Here is a 25,067-nt window from a genome sequence, read left to right as displayed (position 1 = left end):
TCGTAGTTGTTATAGTCTGACAACTCTATGTTTTCAATATATGGTGTGAGATTAAATATTTTCTAAATTATTAACGCCACTGCAGCTATAACACGGAATATTGATTTTTTTTTATTTCCTTTCTTTTCAAAGATTTATAATTTTATTTTGATCTAAATGTTATTTTTCATCCATAGAAGTTATTATGCATCACCGAATCATCCTGTGGAATCTCTGCGATCACATTCTAGTTTCACGCATACCATTTCATATTCTCCTCCTGGAATATCTAACCCTCTCAGGTATGAAATATATCAGTTACATTCTGGGCTCTTCATAAAACTGGAACGGTCCAATGTTCACATATGCATTTACAGTAAACCCCCCCCCCCTAACAAACACCCCCTCAGATGTAGTCACCTCTCTTTTGCGGCCAAATAATTTCTCATTATATAATAAAAACACATTTCAAACATAATAAAATACATTTCAAACCCTTATTAATGTAATGGTCACCTCTCTTCTGTGGACAATTTTTTTTTGTGTTGCTAGTGTCTGCAAAAGAGAGGTTTTACTGTATATCATAGGCGTACGCAAAATTATCTCAAAGTGGAAGGGGGTTTTGCAATTTTTTCCCTTCTGAAGGGAGGTTAAGTTTTTTCCTGCAAAATAACACTATAATCTCGGCTTGGGGGAGGTTAGAACCCCAAACCCCCTTTTTCATACGCCAATGCTGTATATGTAGTTTATGTACATGAACTTTTTGGGAAGTTTTGAATTGCCTAAAGAAAATTTTTTTCAAAATGTTTTTTATTATTTTGAAAATTTTTAAAGTTGCTCATCTTCTATTATGAATTTGACCATCAAGGTCCACAGAGTTGAATCTAGTCAAAGAAGATCAGAATCAAGTTCTTTACCTACCGAATCTGAGTCGACTATCCTATTCAATGCTTAGCTCTGCCAGCTCCCCAGAGCTGTTTAATAAAGAATATTTTAGAAAAACCTTTGTCAGGTTCACAGCTCCCCGGCGCCCCTGACAGAGGTTGAAGGCACACAGTTTAAGAATCCTTGCTGTAGGCAAAGGTTGGAGGTGCACAGTTTAAGAACCCCTGCTATAGGCAAAGGTTGGAGGCACACAGTGTAAGAACCCCTGCTATAGGCAAAGGTTGGAGGCACACAGTGTAAGAACCCCTGCTATAGGCAAAGGTTGGAGTCCCACAGTTTAAGAACCCCTGCTATAGGCATTTCCAAACAAGATGTTGTGGAGAGATGCATAGCTACATCGAGTATTATTGTAGTGAGGTTTTACTTTATTACCATAATTTTTTTGATGAAACAGCATTACCATTAGCATCACACATGTGGAAATTTAACTATAATGAAACTTCGATATGACAATACTCTGCAGACAAAGAAAATATATCACTGTAGAGGGATTATCGTTATATCGAGAAGCAGAAAAGTTTAATATTGCACTATAGACCAGTGGTTCGCAACCAGTGCTCTGTGGAGCCATTGGGGCTCCCAGGGGCTATGGAACCACTTGAGGAAAATAAAAAAAACACGAAATGTGAGAAAAATAATTATAAATATTTTAAAATAAAAATAAATCAGTAACTTCGATGTATATATAGAAAAGAGGCTTATGGAGCTCCGCCATAGAAATTATATATTAGAAAAGGCTCCTGGAGTCAAAAAAAGGTTGAAAACTGCTGCTATAGACATTTCCAAACAAGTCCTAAAAAAATATCTTTATAGAGGGAATTTATCTTTTTATCTAGTATCGTTGTAACCACTGTAATAAAATCTGGAACTTACTCTTGTCATTATGCACTCGGGAATGAGAAGAAAAACTAAAACCTAGCTCTTAAATTATGGTTACAGCAACAAAATTTCGAAAAATTCAGATTGCAACACATAAATGTTTTCATGGTTAAGGGGATTAGTGCAGTGAAAAACCATGAATGGCATTGTAACAGTACCTGTAGCAGCACCATAAATGCCAGGTGCAGGACACAGTCAAAAAAAGATCTTACCGAGGGGTTGATAGGCTGACCCCTTGGTGGGGACTTCCTACGGCAGTAAAGTGATTAGCTGCATTAGTTATTACCACACATTTCTTTGGCTGCATCTAGTGGTATGTTTATCATGCTACAGAAATTGATTCAATTCTGTTCATGGTTTTTCATTGTGCTGATTGCTTTTTAATGCATAAAAGTTTGTGTTGGCATTAAAATTTTTCGAAATTTTGCTGCTGTGATTGTAATCACAGCAGTTAATCACAGAGTTTTTTTTCTTTCCATTCTCATACTCTGAAACATCTATATCTCTAATTTCATTTGCGTGCATCTATTTTTTTATGGCCACAGGGGCTGGTATATATGCAATATATGGTATTATGACCGCCCTGTATATCTAGTGCCATCTTGATTAGTTTTAAAAAACTCAGGCCCCCTCAGTTTTTTTTTTTTTTTTTTTGAGATCCTTTTTCAAACTGAGTTTCTTTCATGAATGAGCCTTTTATCATTGAAACTGAATTTCTAACCATATCTTTTTTTTATTATAAAATATATTGTGGATTACACAAAAACAGCTATCTTTGCTGCAAGATGAATAAATTTTCTTATTTTTATTGCATCGCTTGGTTTTTATTTCATATTTGTCGAAAATCGTTGCATTTCATTGGTTTTATATATTGTAGATGTTGTGTGCATAAATCAGAAGAGTGATTGTGAAGTTTCATGCTCAGAATTAAAACTAGTAAATTGCTTCCATGTCCATAGACCAAGATTGTGAACATAAATTGAAAACAAAGCAAAGTTGTAGGTATTAAAAATGATGCAATAAAATTTTATAAATTGATTGTCTGAAGGGTTGTTTTTTTTCTTTCTTCCCCTTAGTCCTTGTTCCACTGTATGTTCCACAGACAGCGCAGGTAGCTCATTGTCTATTGATGAATATGATGGCGGAACTGGATCAAATGACTTCACACATGGGTGAGTGACCAACTATCATACATTAACTCATTTACAAACCACAAACTTTATTCCAGTGGAAAATATCACTGACACTAGTGAATAACTTCGAAGGCGTAATGGTAGCAACTAGAGGTAAAGAAACTATTATTAAAAATGTTTTATTAGGTTTCTGAATAGACGCTTTTCTTATTTACAGACGATATGTGCACAACATGCCCACTGACAACACTCTTATGATTGAACCACCAATCAAAGAGGAAGCCCTAGATGACTATATGCCCATGTCTATGAAAGGTAATTTTTTTTCATGCATCTCTCTTATGAATCTATTTCAGAATTATCATTTTATTGCCTTTGATATTTCCTAATTTCACAATTTAAGAACTACAAAAAAATAAAATTATGGGGAAAACTTTTGATTAGCTCCAGGGTCTAAAGAAACAAGTGATTACATGCAGATGACTGTGGGAAATGCTTACAGCTCCTCTGCACCATCTGGTCCATCATTGTACCTTAATCTCACTCCATCGGAAAGGGAGAGCCTAAAAACTGCAGCTATTCCTACAGTTACTACAACGGTATCAGCATCACAAAATTATGAATATGTTGAGATGACTTCGCCATCATCACCTCCAGGTGAAAATCATGTTTTTCTTTCTTTAAATTTTTTGTGAAATTCAATATATGTCGCACAACGTGTCCCTAAACTCTGCTGCCAATATGAGAGGGATGGTAGTACATTTCAAGGTAATTTTTGCAATGGAACCTAGGGTAGCAACTCATTTTTTTTGTAAAAGCATGGGTTGATGTGAATTTGAGCTCTCTGTGCTGAATCAGATGGTCATTATAGTGAAAGGTAAAACTTATGGAATAGAATAAAACATGAAAATTTTTTAGACTTATCCTATCAGTCATTATGATTGAATGGTCACTATAATGTTGGTTTGTTGCTTAAGGTGTGTCTGCGTATGAGTTGTCCTTGTGTGATTTGTTGGGATTTGCCATTCATGTGTACGGCTGTCACAAAATATTTCATCGCAAGCCAAGCAACACACACTAAACAAACACCAAACTTGGGAGGATTGCGGAGGAGGAGAGAAGAAAAAAAGAGGACGAGAAAGATCGCAGCAAATTTGCAAAGCACAACCATGGTGAACAGGGGTCAGAATGAGTGAGCCTATGTAGATGCGCCTTTATAACGAGCATTGGCTGCACCTTTGGGGGTAAAGTTGATATTTTTCCCCTTTTGTAATTACCAAAGTTGCTAAAATTTGACTTCTGAAGTAGGGGCAGTGCATATATTCCTCTAATAAGTGGTTTGCAACCATGGGTTCTGTTGCGAAATTGTGCTGGAGATATGGGTCACATTTGCTAATGGTGTCATGTTATATCGATTTCCATTTATGTGCGTGTGATTGCATTTTTTTTCTTTTTTGTAGGTGATTATTTGCCAATGAGTCCGCTTGCAGCAAAAGTGCAGAACTCAAGTGTGAGTGATACTAGTTCAACTAAAGAACCTAAAAATAACATTTTAGTCAGTAACAGCTCTCCTAAACCTTCGATAGAAGGATATTTGTACATGGCTCCAGTTGCTTCTACTGCTCCTGTCGCCTCTCCTTTGTCCTCAAGCTCCAGCCATACAGAGGGATATCTAGACATGGCGCCTCTTTCATCATCATTGCCAAAGACCACAGGAGGTTGGTTTCTTTTATTCCTATTTTATCTATTTTCTAATACATTATTCGCATCATTCACTAATACATTTTGCATATAAATAAAATACAATTAGACCTCATGTGATGTCTAGCACGTACTAATATTCCTGCCAGAATAATTAGAGAATCGGGCTCACTTGCTATTCTTGCCCTGCTTATGATGTCATCTTTATTCGATTTTCATATATGACGTGCTACTCTATACATAAAATAACTATGTCTAGACAAAAATGACTAGAATTACAAATCTTGGAAGTTTTATCTTTGTAAGTTAAAATAATTAGAAAATAATGAAAAAAATATGTATGGTGGAGCTTTGTTGTATCACAGTTGTTAGGAGACCTGAATTAACACCACATTGTCTCGTAGTATAGTGTAATAAGGTATGTAAAGTAATTTTCACAATTGAGTAGTTAATTAGATACTGCCATAAAGCAATCAGTCTTAAAGGGAGTATGAGAAGAAAAATATTTCTGGATAAATATTATTGGAAGGGTTGTGAGAATGTCAGCTGAAGTTTACTAAGGTTGTTGGTCGATTAACAAGGTTAAAAGCTTATTAATTGTAATAAAATAATTGAGGGGTGATACATGATACATGATGACCCAAGTATAGACTGTGGATTCTATGTTCCTTGAAAGTGAACTTGATTGCTATGGAATGAGTTGTTCAGTTTAGCCCTTTAATTGGCAAGTAGTGAAATATCCAGAAGAGAAAAAATTTTGAGGGGTTATACAGTAAAACCTGTCTATATAACAATACTGTAGAGCCCTAGAAAAATATTGTTGTAGACAGTTGCATAATTTCCTATTGAACAGGAATGCTGTCGGCACCAAAGAGAATATCGTTATAGGCAGGTTTATTATAATACAAAGGTTTCATTGTATTAAAGTAAATGTGAGGTACCCCAAATGCTATTACATGGGAAAAAAAATTATTGCCTGTGTTTTAAAAAATATAGAATGTTGTATTTCAGGAGACACTGTATTATATGATCTCGCTATGAGAATCGCCTAGACCGAGATATCTAACCCGTGTAAGTAAAGAGGTTGAAATATGAAGATATGTTCTTATTATTTTTTCCTAATTACGTCATCTCTTCTTTTTCAATTAGTGCTGCTTTTTTTAAATTCAATTTACCCAACTAAAAAAGTTTTGAATGATTTTATATGAAATCGGGAACGTCTAAAATTTAAATAAAAACCACGCTTATCAAATGAGTAGGGTCTAATTTTGATTCAGGTGGGTCCTGTGCAGAGTAGACATTATAGAAGTCTCCCCTCCCCATCATACTGGAGTAAACAATGTTGGGGTGGTTAGTAGAGATAGATTGTTTGAATTTTGAAGCATGATTTTGGCCATGCATAAATCATGCCCAGCTTATGCATAATTACTACTCTGTTAGTAGGTTCTAGAATTTTGCTGAAATATCATACTTTTGAAAATTTGAAAAAAAAAAAATCCAAATGAATCAGAATGAGCCGCTATGGTAGCAGAGTGGTCATAGTGACCGACTCGCATAGCGAGAACCTGGGCTCAAACCCCACCTTCGCCCCAGTGGTGATTGGCTTAAATTGGTTTTCTGTGATTCCCATCTTTGAGGCACGAATGCAAACCAATCTCCCTGTTAAAAAGTCTTGCCGTGTAGAGCAGCAGGCCTGCATTGGTACAAATATTCAATCATTAAACTTCTCACAATTTTATATATAGATGGTAGCATTGGAAAAACACTAGATCAAGGTTACCAGATTAACAAACTTAGAAAGGAGGACACGTGCACTCTTGATTTCACATTTTTTCCTAATTTCCAGAACACTTTTTAACACCATTAAAAAAAACCTGTGCCCCCTCTCCGCACAATCATTTTTCCCAACTAAACAGCTAAATAAAGGAAAAAGAAAAAAATTATCTGTCTTGCACCACCACTTATAATGAACAGTTTTCACACAGTCTGGTCAGTTTTATTACTTTGCCTGATGCAAGGGGAAAAAGTTTTCCTTGTCTACCCTCAGATGTTTTTCTTTTCTTTCGGGAGCATTGCTTTTTTGCCAGATGTGATTTCATCATAGGAATCAGCATTGAGTGTTATTTATATCCTATTTTCTTTATTTCTGAATGGAAAGGAAGTAACACGGCTCTTCCCCCCTTCTGGTACACAGCATTATCTGCTGGTGAACAAACAAATGGTATTCTTAAAATGAATGTTGTAATTTTGTTCTTCTAGAGCTGTTTTTCAGACTCTTTTTCCATATTATCCTGAAGCATATGTCCTTCCTAGAAGCAACTTGGGCTCTTGTATTTCAGGGATTTCGACAATATTAAAATAGATGGGAGGGAAAAAACGAGATATATGTATGTGCTTCATTGTGAAAAAAAATTCCTCAGGGAAAAAAGTAATTCCGGAAACTTGAAAAAGAGGACAAAAGGACAAATTTTCTAAAACATAGGAGGACACTTGAAAGGACATCAAAATGACACACTCAGACTGTTCCAGAGAGAGACACTTTCTCCCAGTATCACTTGCACTTCCCACTGCGACGAAACTGGGCAGGAAGAGATTCAGCAATGGGATAAGTCTGGTGGCAGAGTCCTGGCATTCATTCAGGTGAAGCACAATATTTAAAAAAGCCTTGCCCTTAAAAAAATCTGATTATTATTTTTTTTTTTTTAGGGCTTCAGCTAAATTTAGCAATGTTTCTTCACATCGAGCTCTTTTGTGCTGTATTTCAACATATTTTACAAAATAAAATAAAAAACAATGATTCCTGATAAAATGGCATGTAATAAAATAGAGCATTCCTTTATGCTACCAGAATAACTAATAAATATGTAAATCGACGTATTTATTAGTAATAATATTGAATTGTGTTCCGTTTCTCTTATAATTGTATTTTTTTATTCCCTTCTAGTGTTATCCGGAAATCCAGAGAGGTTCAGTTTTCAGACAAACAACTGCTCTTCAGATACATCTGTTAATTCTTCAACTGATACCTCCAAGTCAGAAGTGTATCACCTGGACAAGGTAAGTGGTTATTTTTAAAATGTCACACTTTCATTACATGTTACAACTGATGTAAAAGGTGTGACTTTGATAGTTTGTTTTTTTTACAAATGAATCAGAATTTTTACAATTTTTTTTTCCCCATTGCAATATTATCAGGTTAAATCTCTACTCACAGACACAGAGGACATGTCAGACGATTACATCAGGCCAGTCAGAGCTTATTCGATGGGAAGTCGTCCGCAGGTCAGTGATAGTAGCTATAACTATGATTGCTTTTGCTTCCCTGTGCTGCGTTTTCTCGCTCTTGTCAGTATGTGTTTGAGGAACATCAAATAGGAATCCAGAGGGGATTCAGATGGAGTATAGTGATAATATTAAGAGTGTAGTACATTTATATGAATGCTGCGAAATTTTTAAGTATCTTTAATGCCGATATAATTACATGATTGCACTTATTATTTTTGTACTCCTAAAATTTTACACTTATAAGTAATTTAACTAATTAGAATTGGTAATTTTAATCAAATTTGTTTAGTGTTATGTTTCTAAAAATGTGTGCAGTTGCGAATTTTTTGCATTGTTGTTGTTGTTTGCATTGTTTCTATTATGATTGTAGGTGTAAAGTTATTGAAAATATTTTGAGGTGGGAGGTTAAGCCAGAGAGAGGGCCTATGGTTGCTTTTGGCTAATGAACAGTAGGAAGTTTTTCGATTTATCTCCTGCCTTTATACATAAAATCTAATTATTCGAATAATCTAAGAGAGTTCCCAGTGACCCGTAAAAGCAGAGAAAAACCAGGGAAATAAATATGGTTGCAAAAATTTAGAATATATATGGCAAGATTCAGGGCGAAATTCCGTGAAAGTAAAAGCTGAAACTCAGAAAAAATATTTGGAAGGTTAGGATTTTGAATTGTTTCTTTCCAGTTATGGTTGGGTACACGCCAGTTGGACAAGATGACTTTAGTGGCATTTGTATGACACAATGTACACCGGTTAGTCATATGAATTGAAACGTAGCACCCTATAAATCAACGAGAGCAACAGTGGCTGAGCTTGTCTAGAACGCTCTAGTCTTGTTTAACTAGTGTCTACCCATCCTAAGTGATCGAGCTGATTTTCCTGAAAACCCTGTCTAAATTTCTTGATGCATATTATGAATCGTTATATCTGCAGCTTTTTTGTCAGAAGGATAAATGAATATTTTTTCAAAAATAATCCATAAATATTTTATTAAAACTAGCATATAGCTGTGAAGAGGATTGAAATTTTTCTGTCGAACCTTTTTTGAATCCTTGATACAGTCAATTCTTGTTTTTATGAACCTGTAAAAACGTAGAAAATTAGTTCGTAAATTTGAAAGATGTTTAAAGAAATAGTTAAAGAAGTTTATAAAACCACACGTCGACTGTGTATTTTGTTGGTAATAAAATTCAGATAACTATTGGAAATTTACATTTGTATATTATAGGCAGGAAATAATGGTAGCAATCAAAATAAATTAAGAAACCAATTTTATATCCACAACAGGTAAAATAAGGCTGACAAAATACCGAATCACAAATGGGTATCCCAAGCCAATTCAGCACAAAGCACCAACGTGTCCCATCCAAGATTTTTGATTGCTTCTGCACGTAAAATATTTTTTGGAAAATTCAAACTTTAGCCTTTTTTTTAACGCAACTGCTGACATTATCAAGGCACTTGTATCAGATAACTAGTATTCTTATTCTGCTGTGTGATAATGTGGACAAAGCGACGGACTCACTTTGCAAAGATTTGGGTTTAAACCTCACCAGTGGCACAGTGGTGGTTGGCTGAAGTTGGTTTTCTGTGTTTTCCAACTTTGAATCATGAATGGAAGCTAATGTTACTGTTAAAAGTCTTGACATGGAGAGCAACAGACCCTTGCATTGGTACAAGTTTTCAATCATTACACTTCACTCGTGGATTGAAAAATAAATGCTGGCACTAAAATTCATGCATACAGCATTAGATATACTCAGACTGTTAGCACATTTCCAGCACAACTTGTTTGGTAATAAATTGCCACTTGCCAATTGCCATTGAAAGAAAAAACTACTTCTATTCATAGGGCAGTGATGATAAAAACTACATCTTTTAACCATCCATCTTAAACCCCTCCCCCCCCCCCGCCCCCATCTTTAACATTGTCAAAATCCTAACCAGACAAGAATTTCTTCAGATGAAGGAATAGGTGTTATAGTCATTGTTATGAAGCAACAAACTTCCGTGATTGGATCACCCAGATTATACTTCTTAGACTAACAGGATTTCCCACAACCCTGTGGAAAGGGACTGAAAAAAACCCCTGTGAAAATATTTGATGAAAGTCTGGGTGGGGGGGGAACTTGAGAAACTTCTAAAGATTTTGGTCAGGGAAATGGTAGTACAGATTTTTCTGGGAACCCCGACTTAGCACCGTGTGACAAGCTCTTATTCCTTCATCTGTAAAAAGTCTTGATTGGTTAGCAATTTCACAATGTCAAAGGTGTTTTGAGTCAATGAGGGGACAACCTGCATGGCCGGGTTACCAGTTGAAGTTATCTCAGGCATGACCATGCCCCTTAGGGCACTTAGCTTTAATATTGTTAGCGACATGTCGTGGTCAGTTCAAACTGTACCTGCCCAATACAACAAGTGCCTTAAAAATGACAGAAATCACAAAAAAATAACCTATCTTAGAAATTGAATTTATCAATTTTTTATTTCCAGGCAAATCCTCGCATAATCATCCAACATCATGTGAGACTTTATCCCTTATCCAAAACCAATTCTCAGCAAAAACAAAGCATTTAAAGCAACGCAATTTTTAAATAATCAAGCTAGAAAAATAAAATTGCATTTAATGTTCTTATGATATGATAAAGAGCGATGCAAATATAATTCAATTGATTTGTAACATTGCTATTTATTAGGATTGGCATGTGACAAAAAAAAAATAGGGAGTCAATTTCAAATTGATTGCTTTTGTTTTGCTTGGTGCATGTGGTAGCTATATGTAAATATCTTGCCTTGAACTTGCGTTAATATGCATTTATCGACGATGCTATGTATATTAATGGCTTGCCATGCTGTGCATGCTCTTTTTTTTCTAGTCTTCAGCTTATGCTGTTTGCATCATCTGTGTTTATGTATATGGTATTTTTGTATTTTGTTGAGTGAAAACTATTTGTGTTTGTGTGTACAAATGTATTTATAGTGTCAAAAAACGATGTTGAAAACTTTTTTAAATGTTATTTATTATTTAGTGCATGGTGCTTGTTTGAAGAGCATATTCGCATTGTATTTGTAAATTCATAATTGAGTTTGTACAGTAAAAAAAAATGTGTTAATTATTGGGGCGTTGGATCTGGTAGCAAAATGCACTTTCTCATTGGGAACATTCAATTTACAAATAAATTAAATATAACTATCAACACTAATTTATCTGACACATTTTTTACTGAAGAATAGCAGTTACTTCCTGAACAATCCAACTGAATTTATTACATTCTAGGAAGATCAGCGCTTGTGCAGTTGTGGTCAGCTAGAGTGGCTGACCCTACTATCCTATTAGAAAAAAAAAAATTCCTTGTTAGCAAATGAATATATTTTCATAGAGATATTTGCCAATTTCTCACTTTTCCATTCGGGAGTGTAGTTCATACCTCCTCACTGGTGCCACAGTGGTGGTCGGCTGAAGTTGGTGGGTTTTTGGTGGTTCCCGACTTCAAAGCATGAATGTGAGCCAATATTCTGTTAGTCTCACCACAAAAACCAACAGGTGTACAAATGGTACAAATATTCAATCATTACACTTCACTTCTGAAATATAGATGGCAGCACTAAAAAAAATAAGGCAACACTGTATATGTATTGAGATTGTTAAGTATACACATTCACACTTCCGATGCAATCATTCGGTAGTAAATTGCCCATTGCGATAGACCAGAGTTGTGTTTGGTTTGAAAGAAAGAAGGGAAGTGGATGGATGCTGCCACTCTTGAACACAAAAGATGCACAACCCCCAGACATAGGCCTACATATATACTAGAAGGATTTGTTTTTTCAGAGGTTTCTCAGAGGAATATTCACAAGGTGTATGCTCCCTGTAATATCATGTGTAAAAACATTCTCCACAAAGAGCAACAGGCGGTTATAATCTTTAATTATTACACTTCACTTATAGTTGGAAAAATATATGACAGATAGCAGCACTATAACAAGCATTACACAGAAAACAAACTTCACTTTAGGTTTTCAGTAGATGCACATTCCAACATGTACCAGTGCAATAGAGGTTCCGCAGAAGAATATAGACAAGGTGCATGTGTGGTATAGTAGTAGTGATAGCATGTATGCAAATCTTACAATATCCCAGAAATACTATCAATGTTTACGAAGCTGAAGTTACAAAGCATTGAACGATTTAAATGAAATCAGTGAAATAACATTTTTATAGACATGTGCATTTAGACAGATATGGCTACACTTGATTTGAGAATAATCATGCAAAACAAAAGTGTTATATTGGGGAAGAAAAAGAAATGTACTCGGAAATAAGTAATATTTGAGCAAACAATGTTAAGAAAAATTTCATTGGTTAGTAACGTGCATAAAAAGAATCATACTAATTGATTGTTCAAAAACCATTTAAGTTGTGAGTGAAATGTTTTGAAATATAGCTAAATGTAAAGAAATTAGGACTGACGTTAAAGAGAGCACTAAAAGATAGGAAAACCCATGCACGAGAGGCAAATGGATGAATACTTTACAAATAGTTATAGCAGATTCAATATGCCCAAAGTCTGATTCAGTCGGAACGGTTCCGATGTAGATATCATGTCTATCACAATGTTGGTAAATTAGGACACACACCATTCAAGTTGTAGTTTAAAAAATGCCACATTGTCTAAGGGTTACTAGTGCAGTAAAATATCTATGATCATCCACCTCTTCTCATTCTTTTTTTCTGCAGAACAAACAACTGATGCCATAATACAAAAACCACCTCTGCACAAAGAGCAAATGTAGTCAAACCTCTCTATGTAGAATTTTTTCTTTTTTGAGAGAGACAGGTTTAACTGACGATCCTTAAACTATAGTAAAACCTGTCTTGAATGGAAGAAAATCTTTGTCCAATGATTTCAATGTCAAAATACACATTAAAAAGCCTGGATTAAATGAAATCTAATGCTGAAACAAAGGAAATTGTACCCTCTCAACAGAAAATTTCACACAAACACTTCGAGTGTTTCACAATCAATAGACCATAGGATTGTACAAAATTTTTAAAGTGCTTTACCAAAATTTTTTATGCAATCTCTGCTTGCTAATGTGAGTTCTACATCATCCACCCATGGATTAGCAAAAACCATTTCCATGCTTGATGCTGTGGTTTTAATAAGCCGTAAGTAGTTAAACAGTTGCTTTCTGTGAAATTGTAACAATATTTTTCGGATAAGCAGACTTTTCTACAGGAGAAATCAATGTAAGGGTTGGATTTTTAAATGATATGCAAGACTTACAAGGTTGTATACAAATTGTTTTCTGCGATTTCAGTGCTGAACAGGTTCAGAATTAGGAGGAGGGGAAAACTGCACTGGTGGCAAATAAATTTAGAGGGAACCAATGTTATAAAATCATAGAATTTTACAGTGGTATTGGCAGCAAAATCATGTTTCTTTCCCCTCCCCAAGTTATGGTCCTTGTGCTGAGCATTACATAAACATAGATGACAATGTACAAACTGAACCTGACACAACAGATATTAACACCCCCCCCCTCATTAAAAGTTTTCAAGAAAGTCAAAAAGAACATAAATGGCATCAATTCAGAAGTTTAGGGTGAAGTTTTATAAAGAGATGCTGTGAAAACCTAAATATTTAGCAATTATAGAGTAAATACTGTACATTATTATCTTTAAAATTTTTACTTTATTTTCAATTTTTATTTCAATTGTGAAATCGTTACATAATTTTACACATTATATCAGTTGAACCTTTATTAAGTGGAAACCTGTGTTTAACGGAAAAAATCTCAGTCCCTTGCGATTCCATTGAAAACCGGTTTTACTGTATTATGAAACACTATTTGTCATACACCTGCTGCCTTCATTTTCAATTAAAAAAGTAGATGCATTTTTCGACTACCTAATATGTACATATCAGACATTCATAAAAATCATTAAGGAACTTGTGTATGTATGTATGTATAAATATATGTACAAAACTTCCTAGCATGTGACCAATTCGTTAGAAATTCTTTAGAAGACTGTTTCAAGGAATAATTCTAGGTAGGGAGAAAAAAAACTCGAACATTTAAGATTTTTGAATATTATTTTTCTTTCATAATCAAGCAGATTTTACTGGAAACCCTGTATATGCCTATTTGAAATGCCCAAAATTTTCCCCTTGTCTACTTCCATGTGTGACAGTCACCACTCAGGCAGTTCACGAAACACCAAGTAGATGCCTCGGAGAGCTTTCACTGTATTTAATTCCCATTCATGAACATTCTCAGAAATCATTATTTAGTGAAATTAAAATAGTAGTAAATGCACTGTTGCAATAAAAGGGAAAAAACATGAATAATTTACTTACTCAGCGAGCTCTAGAATGAGTTCCTAGGATTATAATGAAGGTAAATTTAGACATAATATACTTTACAAAAAAAAAATAAGCTTGCCCTGTGAAGACCTGTAAAAACACATGTTTTGGTATCTTTTCATTGTGGAATTCGGTAGGATGCAAATGCCATTATGATACAGATATTTTTGAAACTAGCCCTGCATCAAGATTCATTATAGAAATATTTGAGGCCTTGTAATTTTTTCTGAATCCTCGAAATAACAATAGTTGCATAAAAAAACCAATGAACATCGCACATTCTATGAAGGATATGTGCTTCTTACTAAACAAATATACTACAGAGTATTTTTCTTGTAAATTATTTATTTCTTACGTTGGTTTCAACTGTTGTGAGTACATAAAACTGGAAGGGGAATGGGGGTTGCATCTTTTGCAAGATGTTAACATATGTAATAGTGTATCGCTCTCTCTCTCTAGATAAGCATCAACTCTCTGCCTTCTTTCTAAAAATCTCTCCACAGAGAGCTGATAAAGTCTGTGAACTGAACATGAAAGTTATATGAATCACTTCATACACGTGAATTTTTTACTTCTAATTTTGAAGATATAGATGACAGCAACATGTGATATGCACACTTCAGACAGCCATAACTGCAGCAAAAGCATGCAATAATTTCTGGCGTGCATCAAATTTGTTAGAAACTCTTCTGAAAATTTTTTACGCCATACTCAAAAGACATATGCAAATATAGACTTTTCATTAAATAACGTCCTGAGATACCAAAAATGATGAAAATGAGTTTTGTGGGAAAAAAATGAATATATAACTTTTTTTTATTCTAAAGCTGCTGTTCAGAGAAAGAGTACAAAGAGGGCAAAAATTCAAGATTCTAAGAACATGGGTGCAGATCCATAGGGTAATCGCCTCTCCCAAGAGTCAGAAAATATTAAGCAAAATTGTGTTAATAATACGTTAATCCTAAAATACATGATCCTGCTGACGCAGCAGGTCATGCAGTGGTAAGGTGCTCATCTATCACAGTGGTTTGATCCCTATCAGACCTGGGGCAACCACTAACAGATGGTGCTTTAATATATCCTCGTCACAAGTTCCTTCTGTCCAAGATGAGGACAAAAGTGCTACATGACTTTCTCTACACACAGTAGTACTTAACATTTTTTCCATCCCCTACCCCTTTGAACAGTGTGGTCCCTGTTTGTTAGAAAATTTAGTTTTTTTCATTGATTGCATTAATTATGTAATTAATTGTTTTAAAATTCTAAACTTGAGAGATTGTTGCAAAATTAGTTTATCAAAGGAAAAATTACGGTATATATATCACATGATCGCAACAAAATTATAATTGTATGCCAATTTTTAGTGGCTGATTTGTCACGATAATATTTTGAAATTGAGGCTTTTCTTTTTTTGAAAAAAAAGGGGGGTTACTCGCATATCATCACACATTCAAGCAATTTCTGTTTTAGTTTTCATCAGCAAAAGTGGTGAGAACCAGGGCTGGACAAATCTTCTGCCTGAGGTATATATTCTTTTCAACCCCATGTTCGATGCTAATATATAAAATATTCGGGCACACGTGTCCTGTATTATTTTAAGTCAGGCATGTAAATTTTGTGTGATTATTTTTCAGCCTAGATCAGAACCCCTATTACACCAAGTTAGCTTGTAGAAAAATTTTAGAAGTGTTTGCAAAGCTTTCTTAAGTTTTCCACATGGTTCCAACTGATTACACCAGAAGTTTTGTTAAATCAGAATTTTGAAATTCCATTTAATTATGTGCACTGACTCGCATTTTACAATAAAATCATTATTTGTTAAACTACCGTCGTTTATAGAATCGAAATAGAAAAAAAAATGAATCGCAAAAGAATACTGCCAATATAAAAAGAAACTTTTTTACAAACGCATTTGAAATATTCATCTAAAAGTGTTTCGTAAATTTCTTTAAAATGGGAACATTCAAATTTTAAGCGACACGTTTCTGTGAGTGAAAGCAAAACAGTAAAGTATCAAAATATTGATATATGATTAGCATTTTTTAAATTAAAAAGTTAGAATTTTCTTTCTCCATCTTGCACCCCCGTTTAAGAACCTTTCTAGAAAGAAAGATTTTCAACCCAACTTCAATCAGTATTAAATAGACATGGATCGAATATCCGGCTACTGTTCAGTATTCTGCACATACGCATTTTTGCAGAATAATGTTTAGGTATTCCGCCAAATATTGGTGTAAATCTAAGTGCATGAAACTAATTTTAAAAAATTATATTGGAATTTTTCACATCAGTTTATAATTTATCAAGGTGGGTGCTTGTCCCTTGTTGTGGAAAAGGTTACGTCAGGATGAATTTCTCGACAGGGAAAATATGAAACTAAAAATAGAATCCTACTGCAATAAAAGGTGGAAGTGAGCATGAATTGCACACAAGTTTACTACCTGAAGGATCTATCAATACAAGATACGTATTTAGCTATTAAAAGAGGCAAAGAACATCTAAAGAGGAAAAATAAGTCGTAAATTTTATGATGCATTATACTGGTTCAGAGTAAATAATGGTTGAAATTTTCTCGATTTGATGTAAAATGATGACAGGTGTTGAAAAAAAATTGATTCTGTAAGTAATATTAAAATACATCATCGAAAAGAGTAGGCAGGCTTTCACGACTGCAGTTTATGATAAATTTCATACCTTTTGGGCTGTTATGCGATGTTCTAAGCTTGAAGCTGGCGTTTTGTCCACTATTGCATTGGACATCTTGGCCACTGTGGTGGTCAAGTGGTCATAGTGACAGATTCATATCTTCGTATCGCGAGGACTTGGGTTCAAATCCCACCGCCGCCACAGTGGTGGTCGGCTGAAATTGGTTTCCTGTGGTTCCCAACTTCGAGGCACAAACTTGAACCAATCTCCCTGTTAAAAAGTCTTGCCGCAGAGAGCAACAGGCCTACAGTGATGTACTATTCAATCATTATACTTCATGCATAGTTAGAAAAATTGATGGGAGATGGCAGCATTCATCATCATCATTTTTTTTGATGGCAGCATTACACATAACAAACATTACACAGAAGCAAACTTCACAGAAGATTCACTACATGTACAGACATGCATTCCAACATGTACCGATTCGTTAGAAGTTCCACAGAGGAATACGGATGAGGTGCATGTCTGGTTTAGTAGTAGACATCTTCAGTGCTGTTTTTGATAAGCAAGGAGACAAAACTGCCTCCTTGGATGACAGTTGTCCACTGACGCTTTTGTTGGAGACAATGAGGTTGATCCTTCCGCATCTCCAGTAAAAGCGTCAGTGGACAACGGTCATCTAAAGAGGTTGTTTCATCTCCTCGCTTGTCAAAAACTGCACTGAAGGTACCCACCACAGTAGTGGATGAAATGTCTGCTTCAAAGAAGCTTATAACGTGGCATAACAGCCCGAAAGGCATGAAATTTATTACAATATATCATCATTGAATTGTCAGTATCGTGGCAATAAAAATCTTACTATTACCAGTTTTTTTATGTTTATTTAAGCAATAAATTGCATAATTAAAATTAAATATTGATTATTCGAAATTACCATTATAATTTTATTTTCAATCAAAAACACCAATTTTATTTATGAATTTTTTTTTAAGAAAAATGATATTCAGCCATTGAATATTCAGTATTTGGCTAAAGCATTAGTCAAATAATTTGGTTATTCTGCCATGTCACTATTTGTCCTATCCCTAGTACTAAATTTCTATAGGGTGATATGACCGAAGTTGGTACTGACACATTATCCTGGATCTGCGCCTTTAAAGAAAGGGTACATTATCATTCCAAGAGTTAAGCTAACAGGGCTTGAGCTAGATGTGGATGCAGTTAGGGGAAGTGATTGCTGTTCCCAAGAGCCAATTAATATGAGTACAACTTTTAACTTCCATAAAATAAAGGATGAAGTTACAGACCCATACGATGAATCACCTGTCTCAATACATCACTCGGGGCCCGAATGATTTTTACCCTTTTCTTGGTTTTTTTTCCACATTACAAATTCATAGCAGAGGGACCCTGCTGCTGTAGGGGCCGTGTGACACATATCTCAATATGACACAGGCTTATTTGATGGGTGATAGCTGATCAAAACCACAAAAGCAAATGTTTCCCTTTTACAAAAAGTAAAGAAGGAGGGGGGCAAAAAGAAATACCCATCACATAAAATCAAAGTTCGCAGGGGGGGGGGGGCCTGATTGCAAGCTTTCTTGTTGTTTGCTCAGTCATTTAATTTCATGACTTCTTAAGCTATTTCTGTGCTGTGATATCAATTAATTTTGCCCCTATATATGTTTCTGTTTCAGCCTAAGAAGACGCATCTATCCATCCACAATGAAGGTTCCCGTATTAGAGCTTATTCCGTTGGCAGCCAGGCGGGTACCCATCGGAACAAAGTGATCAACAGCACGGTGGATCACGAGTTCGGCAGCCTGAAGCGAGGGGACATGCGAGCTGGGCTTAAGTCATCAAGCGCTCCGCTCCTGCACAGCAGGCCCCCTAGGCTGCGCCCCTCAGCAAGCAGAGGTGAGGTGGGCGAGGACCTCATGGAGATAGACTACACCAAATGCAGGCACCTCGCCCCCAGCTTGAACATATACGACAGCGAGTTTACTATCGAGCCCGTTGGTCGGAGCCGTTCCGGCAGCTACTCCTCAGGTGCCGCATCATCCTCTTCATTCTCTGCTGGAAAGGCCTCGTTGGACAGATACAGTCGGCCGGTGCTTGTTGGGCGGGACAAGAACTCGCGCACGACAGAGTCGATATCAATCAACGGTTACATGCCCATGTCACCGCCATCTTGGGCGACTACTATGCTGACCTCTGGGCCCAACAACAACCACATTAAACCTGTCGAGCATGTTGCCACGCATCCCGCCGGTGATTACGTGAGTCTCAGTCCGGCCTGCAGGTACCAACCTGCGACAAACATCGTCCTGCCGAGCATAAGTTTATCCAGCAGCAGCACCGCCACCTCAGCGCCATCGTACGGTAAAATAACCAGCGATGTGTTGTCTCATTCCCCGGGCAACCAGCCGTATAGTCAGCACAGCAACAACGGGTTTTTGCCGACGCAACACCCTGAAGTCAACAGGAACTGGTCAAATATTGGCACTCTGCGGAATCCAGACGACAAACTGGACGTTTCCAACATCGCGTCCGACTACCTACGCATGGATTTTGCTAAGGGGGAGAATAACCCTTCAAAAACAGACAGTACCACACCCACAACCGAACCAGTTGTAAATAACACGTCTGGTGGTGATGATGATCTTAAGAGTGGTATCACACCCATTGTGAGTTCCCCAAACGCCTCGAACAGCATCATGGGAACTGCCGAGATGGTAGCGGACAATGATCCGAAACAGAGTCGCGATGAAGATGTTCCTGTGAACTACACGTCATTAGATCTGTTTCCCGACGTGACTATGATAATGCCAGTGCACAGAACGACAACAACGCAGCATCATTCAGCAGCAGCTAGTTCGGATACCAAAGAAGTGCCACTTACGTACGCCGAAATAGACTTTTCGACGATCAAGCCCCATCAGGACAGCAGCAAGCTTAGTCAGCTGTAACACCTGTGTTGTTGTTGTTACTATTATCGTGCGTGATGATGCAGACTCGGACACTGGATAACTTTCAGTCGAGAAAAAGAAGTCGATTTATTAGGTAGCGTTTTATTTTTTAAAAAACTGTAGATTTTTCTCAATAACCTATTATTTTATTATTTTTTTTCCTCATTCTGTATCGTTTGTTTGTTTTATTTAAGATTATTATTATTTCTTACCCATTATATATATATTTGCCCGGATGTTCAAGATGGCTCCTTGGGCGGAGAGAGAGAAAGAAATAGCTGTGATTTTTCTGCTTTTTTTTTGTTCGTAGTATAGAGTGTATTTCGAAACTTTAAAGTAAATTTTTTCAACGCAATCATTAACTTAATGCTATCCTGTAACGAGATTGGATGTCGGTATGTCACGTGTGATGTTATTGAACCCTATGAGGCTTGAAACCAATAATCATCATCGTTTCGAGGGACAAACAAAAGATGAGCTGAATAAAAATCGGTCGAGAACATCAATGACAATGTTCGAAATGCAGAAATTTAGTGAATTTTCTCGCCGTAGTCGATAATCCCAAAAATTAAATTAAATTCTTAATTTTTCAAAATCTTGAGTTTTCTTAGAACTATAAGAAGCCGAGAAAATTTAGCGCAGTAGGATCTCTCAAATCTAGAACTCCTTGGGACCTAGGTTAATCCTGATTAGGGATCTTCCAGATTATGGATCAACTTTTTGTTTATTTCCCAATTTCTCATATTTAACCATTCAAGCGGTTTTTAACATTTTCCTGATCCACACAGCATATTTGCCACAGTGCAAATCGCTGAACCTTTTAGAAAAATTGCCAGCTATTTTCAAGAAGAATGCTTTTTTCCCAATCGCCATGCAGTGATAAATGCTTTCACCCTTCCCCGCCACTAAAAACGGAAATAATAGAAAAAACAGAGGAGAAAAAATAACTATCGTTTTCTGTTATTTATGCTGTTAACATAGACGTAATGTTAACATAACATAGACAACCTCAAAGGGAAAGGAAAAACATTGTCTCTCTCTCTCTCCCCCCTTCTGTTATCAGGCTTTGAACAGAAGCTGTTCAAAGTCTGTTGAAAGCCGCCCACTGGCAGTTGATTGACAGGATGGAGGGAGGAACATGTTATGAGGAGAAAAATCCACGCTATCTGGGCTTGTCAATGCCATTTTGAGAGAGTTTCAAGAACCCGAAATAATTGAGGATAGCTGTTTGGCAAGAGTTTTAAAAACCCGAGTTATCTCAGGATTGTCGTTCTAAGAGTTTAAGCAGTAATATACCTCTTTAATTCATGTTTCCCTATGAAAAAATAAATTTAAAAATAAAAGTAATATATATAGAACTTCTGTGTGTAGCAGGAGTTCTTAACCACATTTTTAGCTGCAATCCAAAATAAGCAACCAGATCAGCATCGCAACCCATGGAGCTGCTTGTTTTTTGCTAAATTATAGAAACCAAGCAACTCAATAATTGTATTTGTAACAGGACTGTAAGTGGATTTGAACAATCCATCTAGGAGGTCCCTCCGAATCAAGCTTGGGTGGCAACCCACAGGTCTATAAACTCTGTATGAGTGTATTTGTACGATTCTTCTCTGAAGCCCTGACGAATCAAGTTTTGGTCGGGATCCACAGCTGAAAGCATATCCGTAATTTTCTGCTGTTTCATTGTGACTTCAATTTCTCTTCTACCTTTACTTGAATTTTACAGAGTTTTAATCTCTTCACCCGGCTACAATTATTCGATGCAGTGAGCCTTCGAGCACACTATCTAAATAACCCGATTTATTGCATCGTATAGTTTAATTGTTGTTTTAGATTTCCAGTGGCACATAAAATTACATCAAAGAATGACATCAAGCTTTAATTCTAGCATTTTTACGCCTCTAAAAACGGGCAGGTTGATACACCTTGAACTTTGAAATTTGTTACAGTAATATCTAGCAATGATCACGCAGGAAAGAAATCCACCTATTTCTGATAATGCATGTGCCTCTAGTGCAGGAGTCTTCAGCCTTTCTCGAGTCAGAACTTTGCCTATGCCCATCTTCACATGAAGAGCATCCTTACGGCAAGTTTGACTTTCGCATGTCTGAAATCTGTATAATTGTAATTCTCGAATGCAATTTTGACAGTGTGTTTAGTTGGAACGTTGATAAAATCTGCTCATTAGCCCGAAATCGGACACAAGTATAGCACTTTTGGTGCTCGCGAGCAAGAGGTTGAAGATGGCCACTCTGGTGTGTCGAAACACTTAGTTCATTGACACATCACAGCTACAGAGTGAGAAATCCTTCGACCACAAGGTCAGAAATATTCGTGAATGCCCAAAATGTGTTTTTTTATTGTATTGCCCATTTTTTAAGTTTTACAATCTTGTGGTGAAATGGAAACAAACATGAATTTTGACATAAGATGATGAAAAATTTGCCTAATCCAACTGGAAGACATTTAGAGATTTCGGACTACAACTCGGATCTTTAGCAGAATGTTTCTTAACCACAGGTGTTATTTCCACTTGCAGAAGAAAGAGGGTGCTGGGACGTTAAATATATGATCACCCACACTATATACTGTGACAGCCCTTTTGGCCGTAAACTGTAGGTCCCTGTCGACCTTTAGTGCATAAAATAGTCACAATGTGATAAGAACATGTCTCTAATCTCATTTTTTTCCGGATAAATAATATTGTAATAATAGTAATTTATTGAAATGCACAGTCCTGATCACTGCTTATTTAGAGAGAGATATTTGATATAATATATCAAACAAAATGGCATCGGTTCATAACTTGGAAATTAAATTACTGATTGGGATAATCCATTCAAGTATTTATTCAGTCTCATCATGATGTTGTCGATTCCACTGGATGTAACACTGCCAAAAATTGCTGATAAAACTGCACATATACAGGAAAGTATTCGATCACATTCAATATTTGATGAAGAATAGAAAGATGTAGGTGCTCGCTTTCCCAGTCAAGGTGCTCTCTTGGATGAAAAAAAAAAATTTGTGTGAGTTTCTCATATAGTGCAGCTATGTTTCGTGGCGATGTGTGTGTGTATGTTTGTTGATTCTACAAGCAGCTTGTGATAACCCTGATGAATTGAGATTCAGTCCCACATATGCAGCGTGGTCCCAGAACTCTACCACCAAAACCAGGGCTTGACAAATCAAGGGGGGAGGGGGAACTATATGCCAATGAAATATTTTAGGGCGAAAAGAGTATTTCTTTTGCCAAAGCTAATAACCACACGTGGAAAATTTTGGGCACCAGTATCAATTTTTTAGTTGCCATGGCGACCTGGTGCCTGGGATTTGTTAAGCCCTGACTTGAATTAAAGGGGGTGATAGTGCATGTTGAAACGAACAATTTTTGCAATGGAACCGAGGGTCACAATCCTCTTATTCGATAGATACACTAGAATCCCGCTAATACGAACAGCCCTTAAAAAAAAAAGATGTGCACGAGAAAGTTAAAGAATCAACAACAGAATAAAGCGAATGAATGCCCATACGTTCTGAATTGTAACATGTTACATTTTACATGGGGACAGATGATGAATACATGATCGCACCTCATAGAATGATGAAATACAATTACATAGTTGCCTTGAAAAAAATTCCTCTGTTTTCATATGAAGAAGCAACATATACCTAGGAGACGATGCGGTTCACTGTCTTGGAAACACGATCTCTGCTGGGGGTTGCATTATCACGCTACACGTACGGGAGGATAGTTTCAAAACCTACCGCAGCTTCTGAATGAGTTTTTGGGGGTGAAGTGTCGTGATCTAACCCAGTGGTTCTCAAACTTTTTCCATCAGTGGCTCCCTTGCTATGAAAATGTTTATACGCGACGTCCCCAGAACAGTCTAAGAAAGAACCACTCCAAAGCACTGAAATAGGCAATCATTAGTGTTCGCAGCTCACCGCTACACCCTTGACAAAGATTGGCGACGTCTGTAGAAATGCTGATCTAATCCATCGCTTGACAGTGAATCATTGCCAGTTGAAACTTTGGAGAAGATTTCTGCACCCGTGGAAAATTGATGCCTGTTGGCTTCTAATGATAACAACATTTCACCCGCGTCTTTTTCCTATGCCAAAGCGCAATCAGGGACTTTAATTGCTCCACTCGGACAACAATGTTAACTACTTTAAAGCTGTATCCATGGTGAATCGGAAGATATTTTAAAAGCTAAAGAATTTCGTCTCGGGTTTCTTTGTTGTTTCATCGAAAGCAAGTCTTTGTCATGATTTTTTTCCAAGTTTTCCCACGTAGGCCAGTAAGTGGCATTTTTCAACAGATTTTTATTTTAGCGAGTGAAATGGGACTCATTCTTATTTTCAATTAGATTTGAACAACAACATTCAAGCAACATTTGTTTTTGTCCACCTGTTTGACGTTTTATAAACGCTCCTTGGGGTCCATTGGCTGAAGCAAAGATGTTACATTTGAGGCTAAAAGAAAACATTTTAATTTTTCCGCAACTGTTTTCATACAATGCCAAACAGAATTATCTGGTCTGCAACTCTTATCCTACCTGTAGAGATACTATAATTACAGTTTTAAAAAAGCCGTATTTAAAACCACTTTACGATCAAGAACGTGACACTGTGTAGAAACGCCAGTGGAATAAATTCAAACAAGTTCTGTTTCCTTTCCTCTCTCATCATCATCGTGAAGCTCTGCTGTCACTCTATGAAGAAAAAGTTGTTCTATTTTTAACTCTGTTTATTTCTATACTCCTGTTAGTGATCTTTTTTGCACATGCATTGTATCCTTCTACTATATAAGTATAAGAGCGAAAGAGAACAGATAGGGTGAGGGTGAAAAGAGAATATACTTCGTACGTACTCTCTCATCAACTTATCCAATGTTTTCCTTTCGTTTGGTTTGTTTTTTCCTTCTCCTTTTTTTTTTTCTAACGTGCGGTTAGCTTAGGACAGGGTTACCATATTTATCGTCAATTTGTCAAATAGAGATCATCCGAATTTCTTGCCAATAGCTTGTAACCTAAGTGGTTACAAGACAAACCCTGGTAATCCGAACTTTTCTCTAATCTGAACATGTCCCGTCTCAATGAGTTCAGATTAGCAGGGTTCTAGTGTGCATGCATTACCCTATTCCAGAGTTCGCCATAG

At 36.4% G+C, this 25,067-nt stretch overlaps 1 protein-coding gene across 4 annotated transcripts in view; it reads left to right on the top strand.

Moving 5' to 3' along the window:
- The window catches only part of LOC149084387 (uncharacterized), a 36,943-nt gene extending 12,081 nt beyond the window's left edge, over positions 1-24,862 (top strand). For all 4 annotated transcript variants that reach the window (XM_089234783.1, XM_089234781.1, XM_089234782.1 and 1 more), the window contains exons 7-14: positions 177-281; positions 2,880-2,975; positions 3,154-3,251; positions 3,381-3,593; positions 4,397-4,654; positions 7,582-7,694; positions 7,833-7,919; positions 18,633-24,862. In XM_089234783.1, coding sequence (XP_089090909.1) covers positions 177-281; positions 2,880-2,975; positions 3,154-3,251; positions 3,381-3,593; positions 4,397-4,654; positions 7,582-7,694; positions 7,833-7,919; positions 18,633-19,904 — 2,242 coding nt within the window. In that variant the 3' untranslated portion in view covers positions 19,905-24,862. The remainder of the gene's footprint in view (positions 1-176; positions 282-2,879; positions 2,976-3,153; positions 3,252-3,380; positions 3,594-4,396; positions 4,655-7,581; positions 7,695-7,832; positions 7,920-18,632) is intronic.
- The last annotated feature ends 205 nt before the right edge of the window (positions 24,863-25,067 follow it).

Source organism: Pholcus phalangioides, unplaced genomic scaffold (genome assembly GCF_987345545.1).
Source record: "Pholcus phalangioides strain wild (caught in Gottingen) unplaced genomic scaffold, Ppha-v1.0 ptg000008l_1, whole genome shotgun sequence".
Classification (NCBI taxonomy): domain Eukaryota; kingdom Metazoa; phylum Arthropoda; class Arachnida; order Araneae; family Pholcidae; genus Pholcus; species Pholcus phalangioides.
Note: the sequence above shows the minus strand (reverse complement) of the source record. Positions and strands in the feature narration are given on the sequence as shown.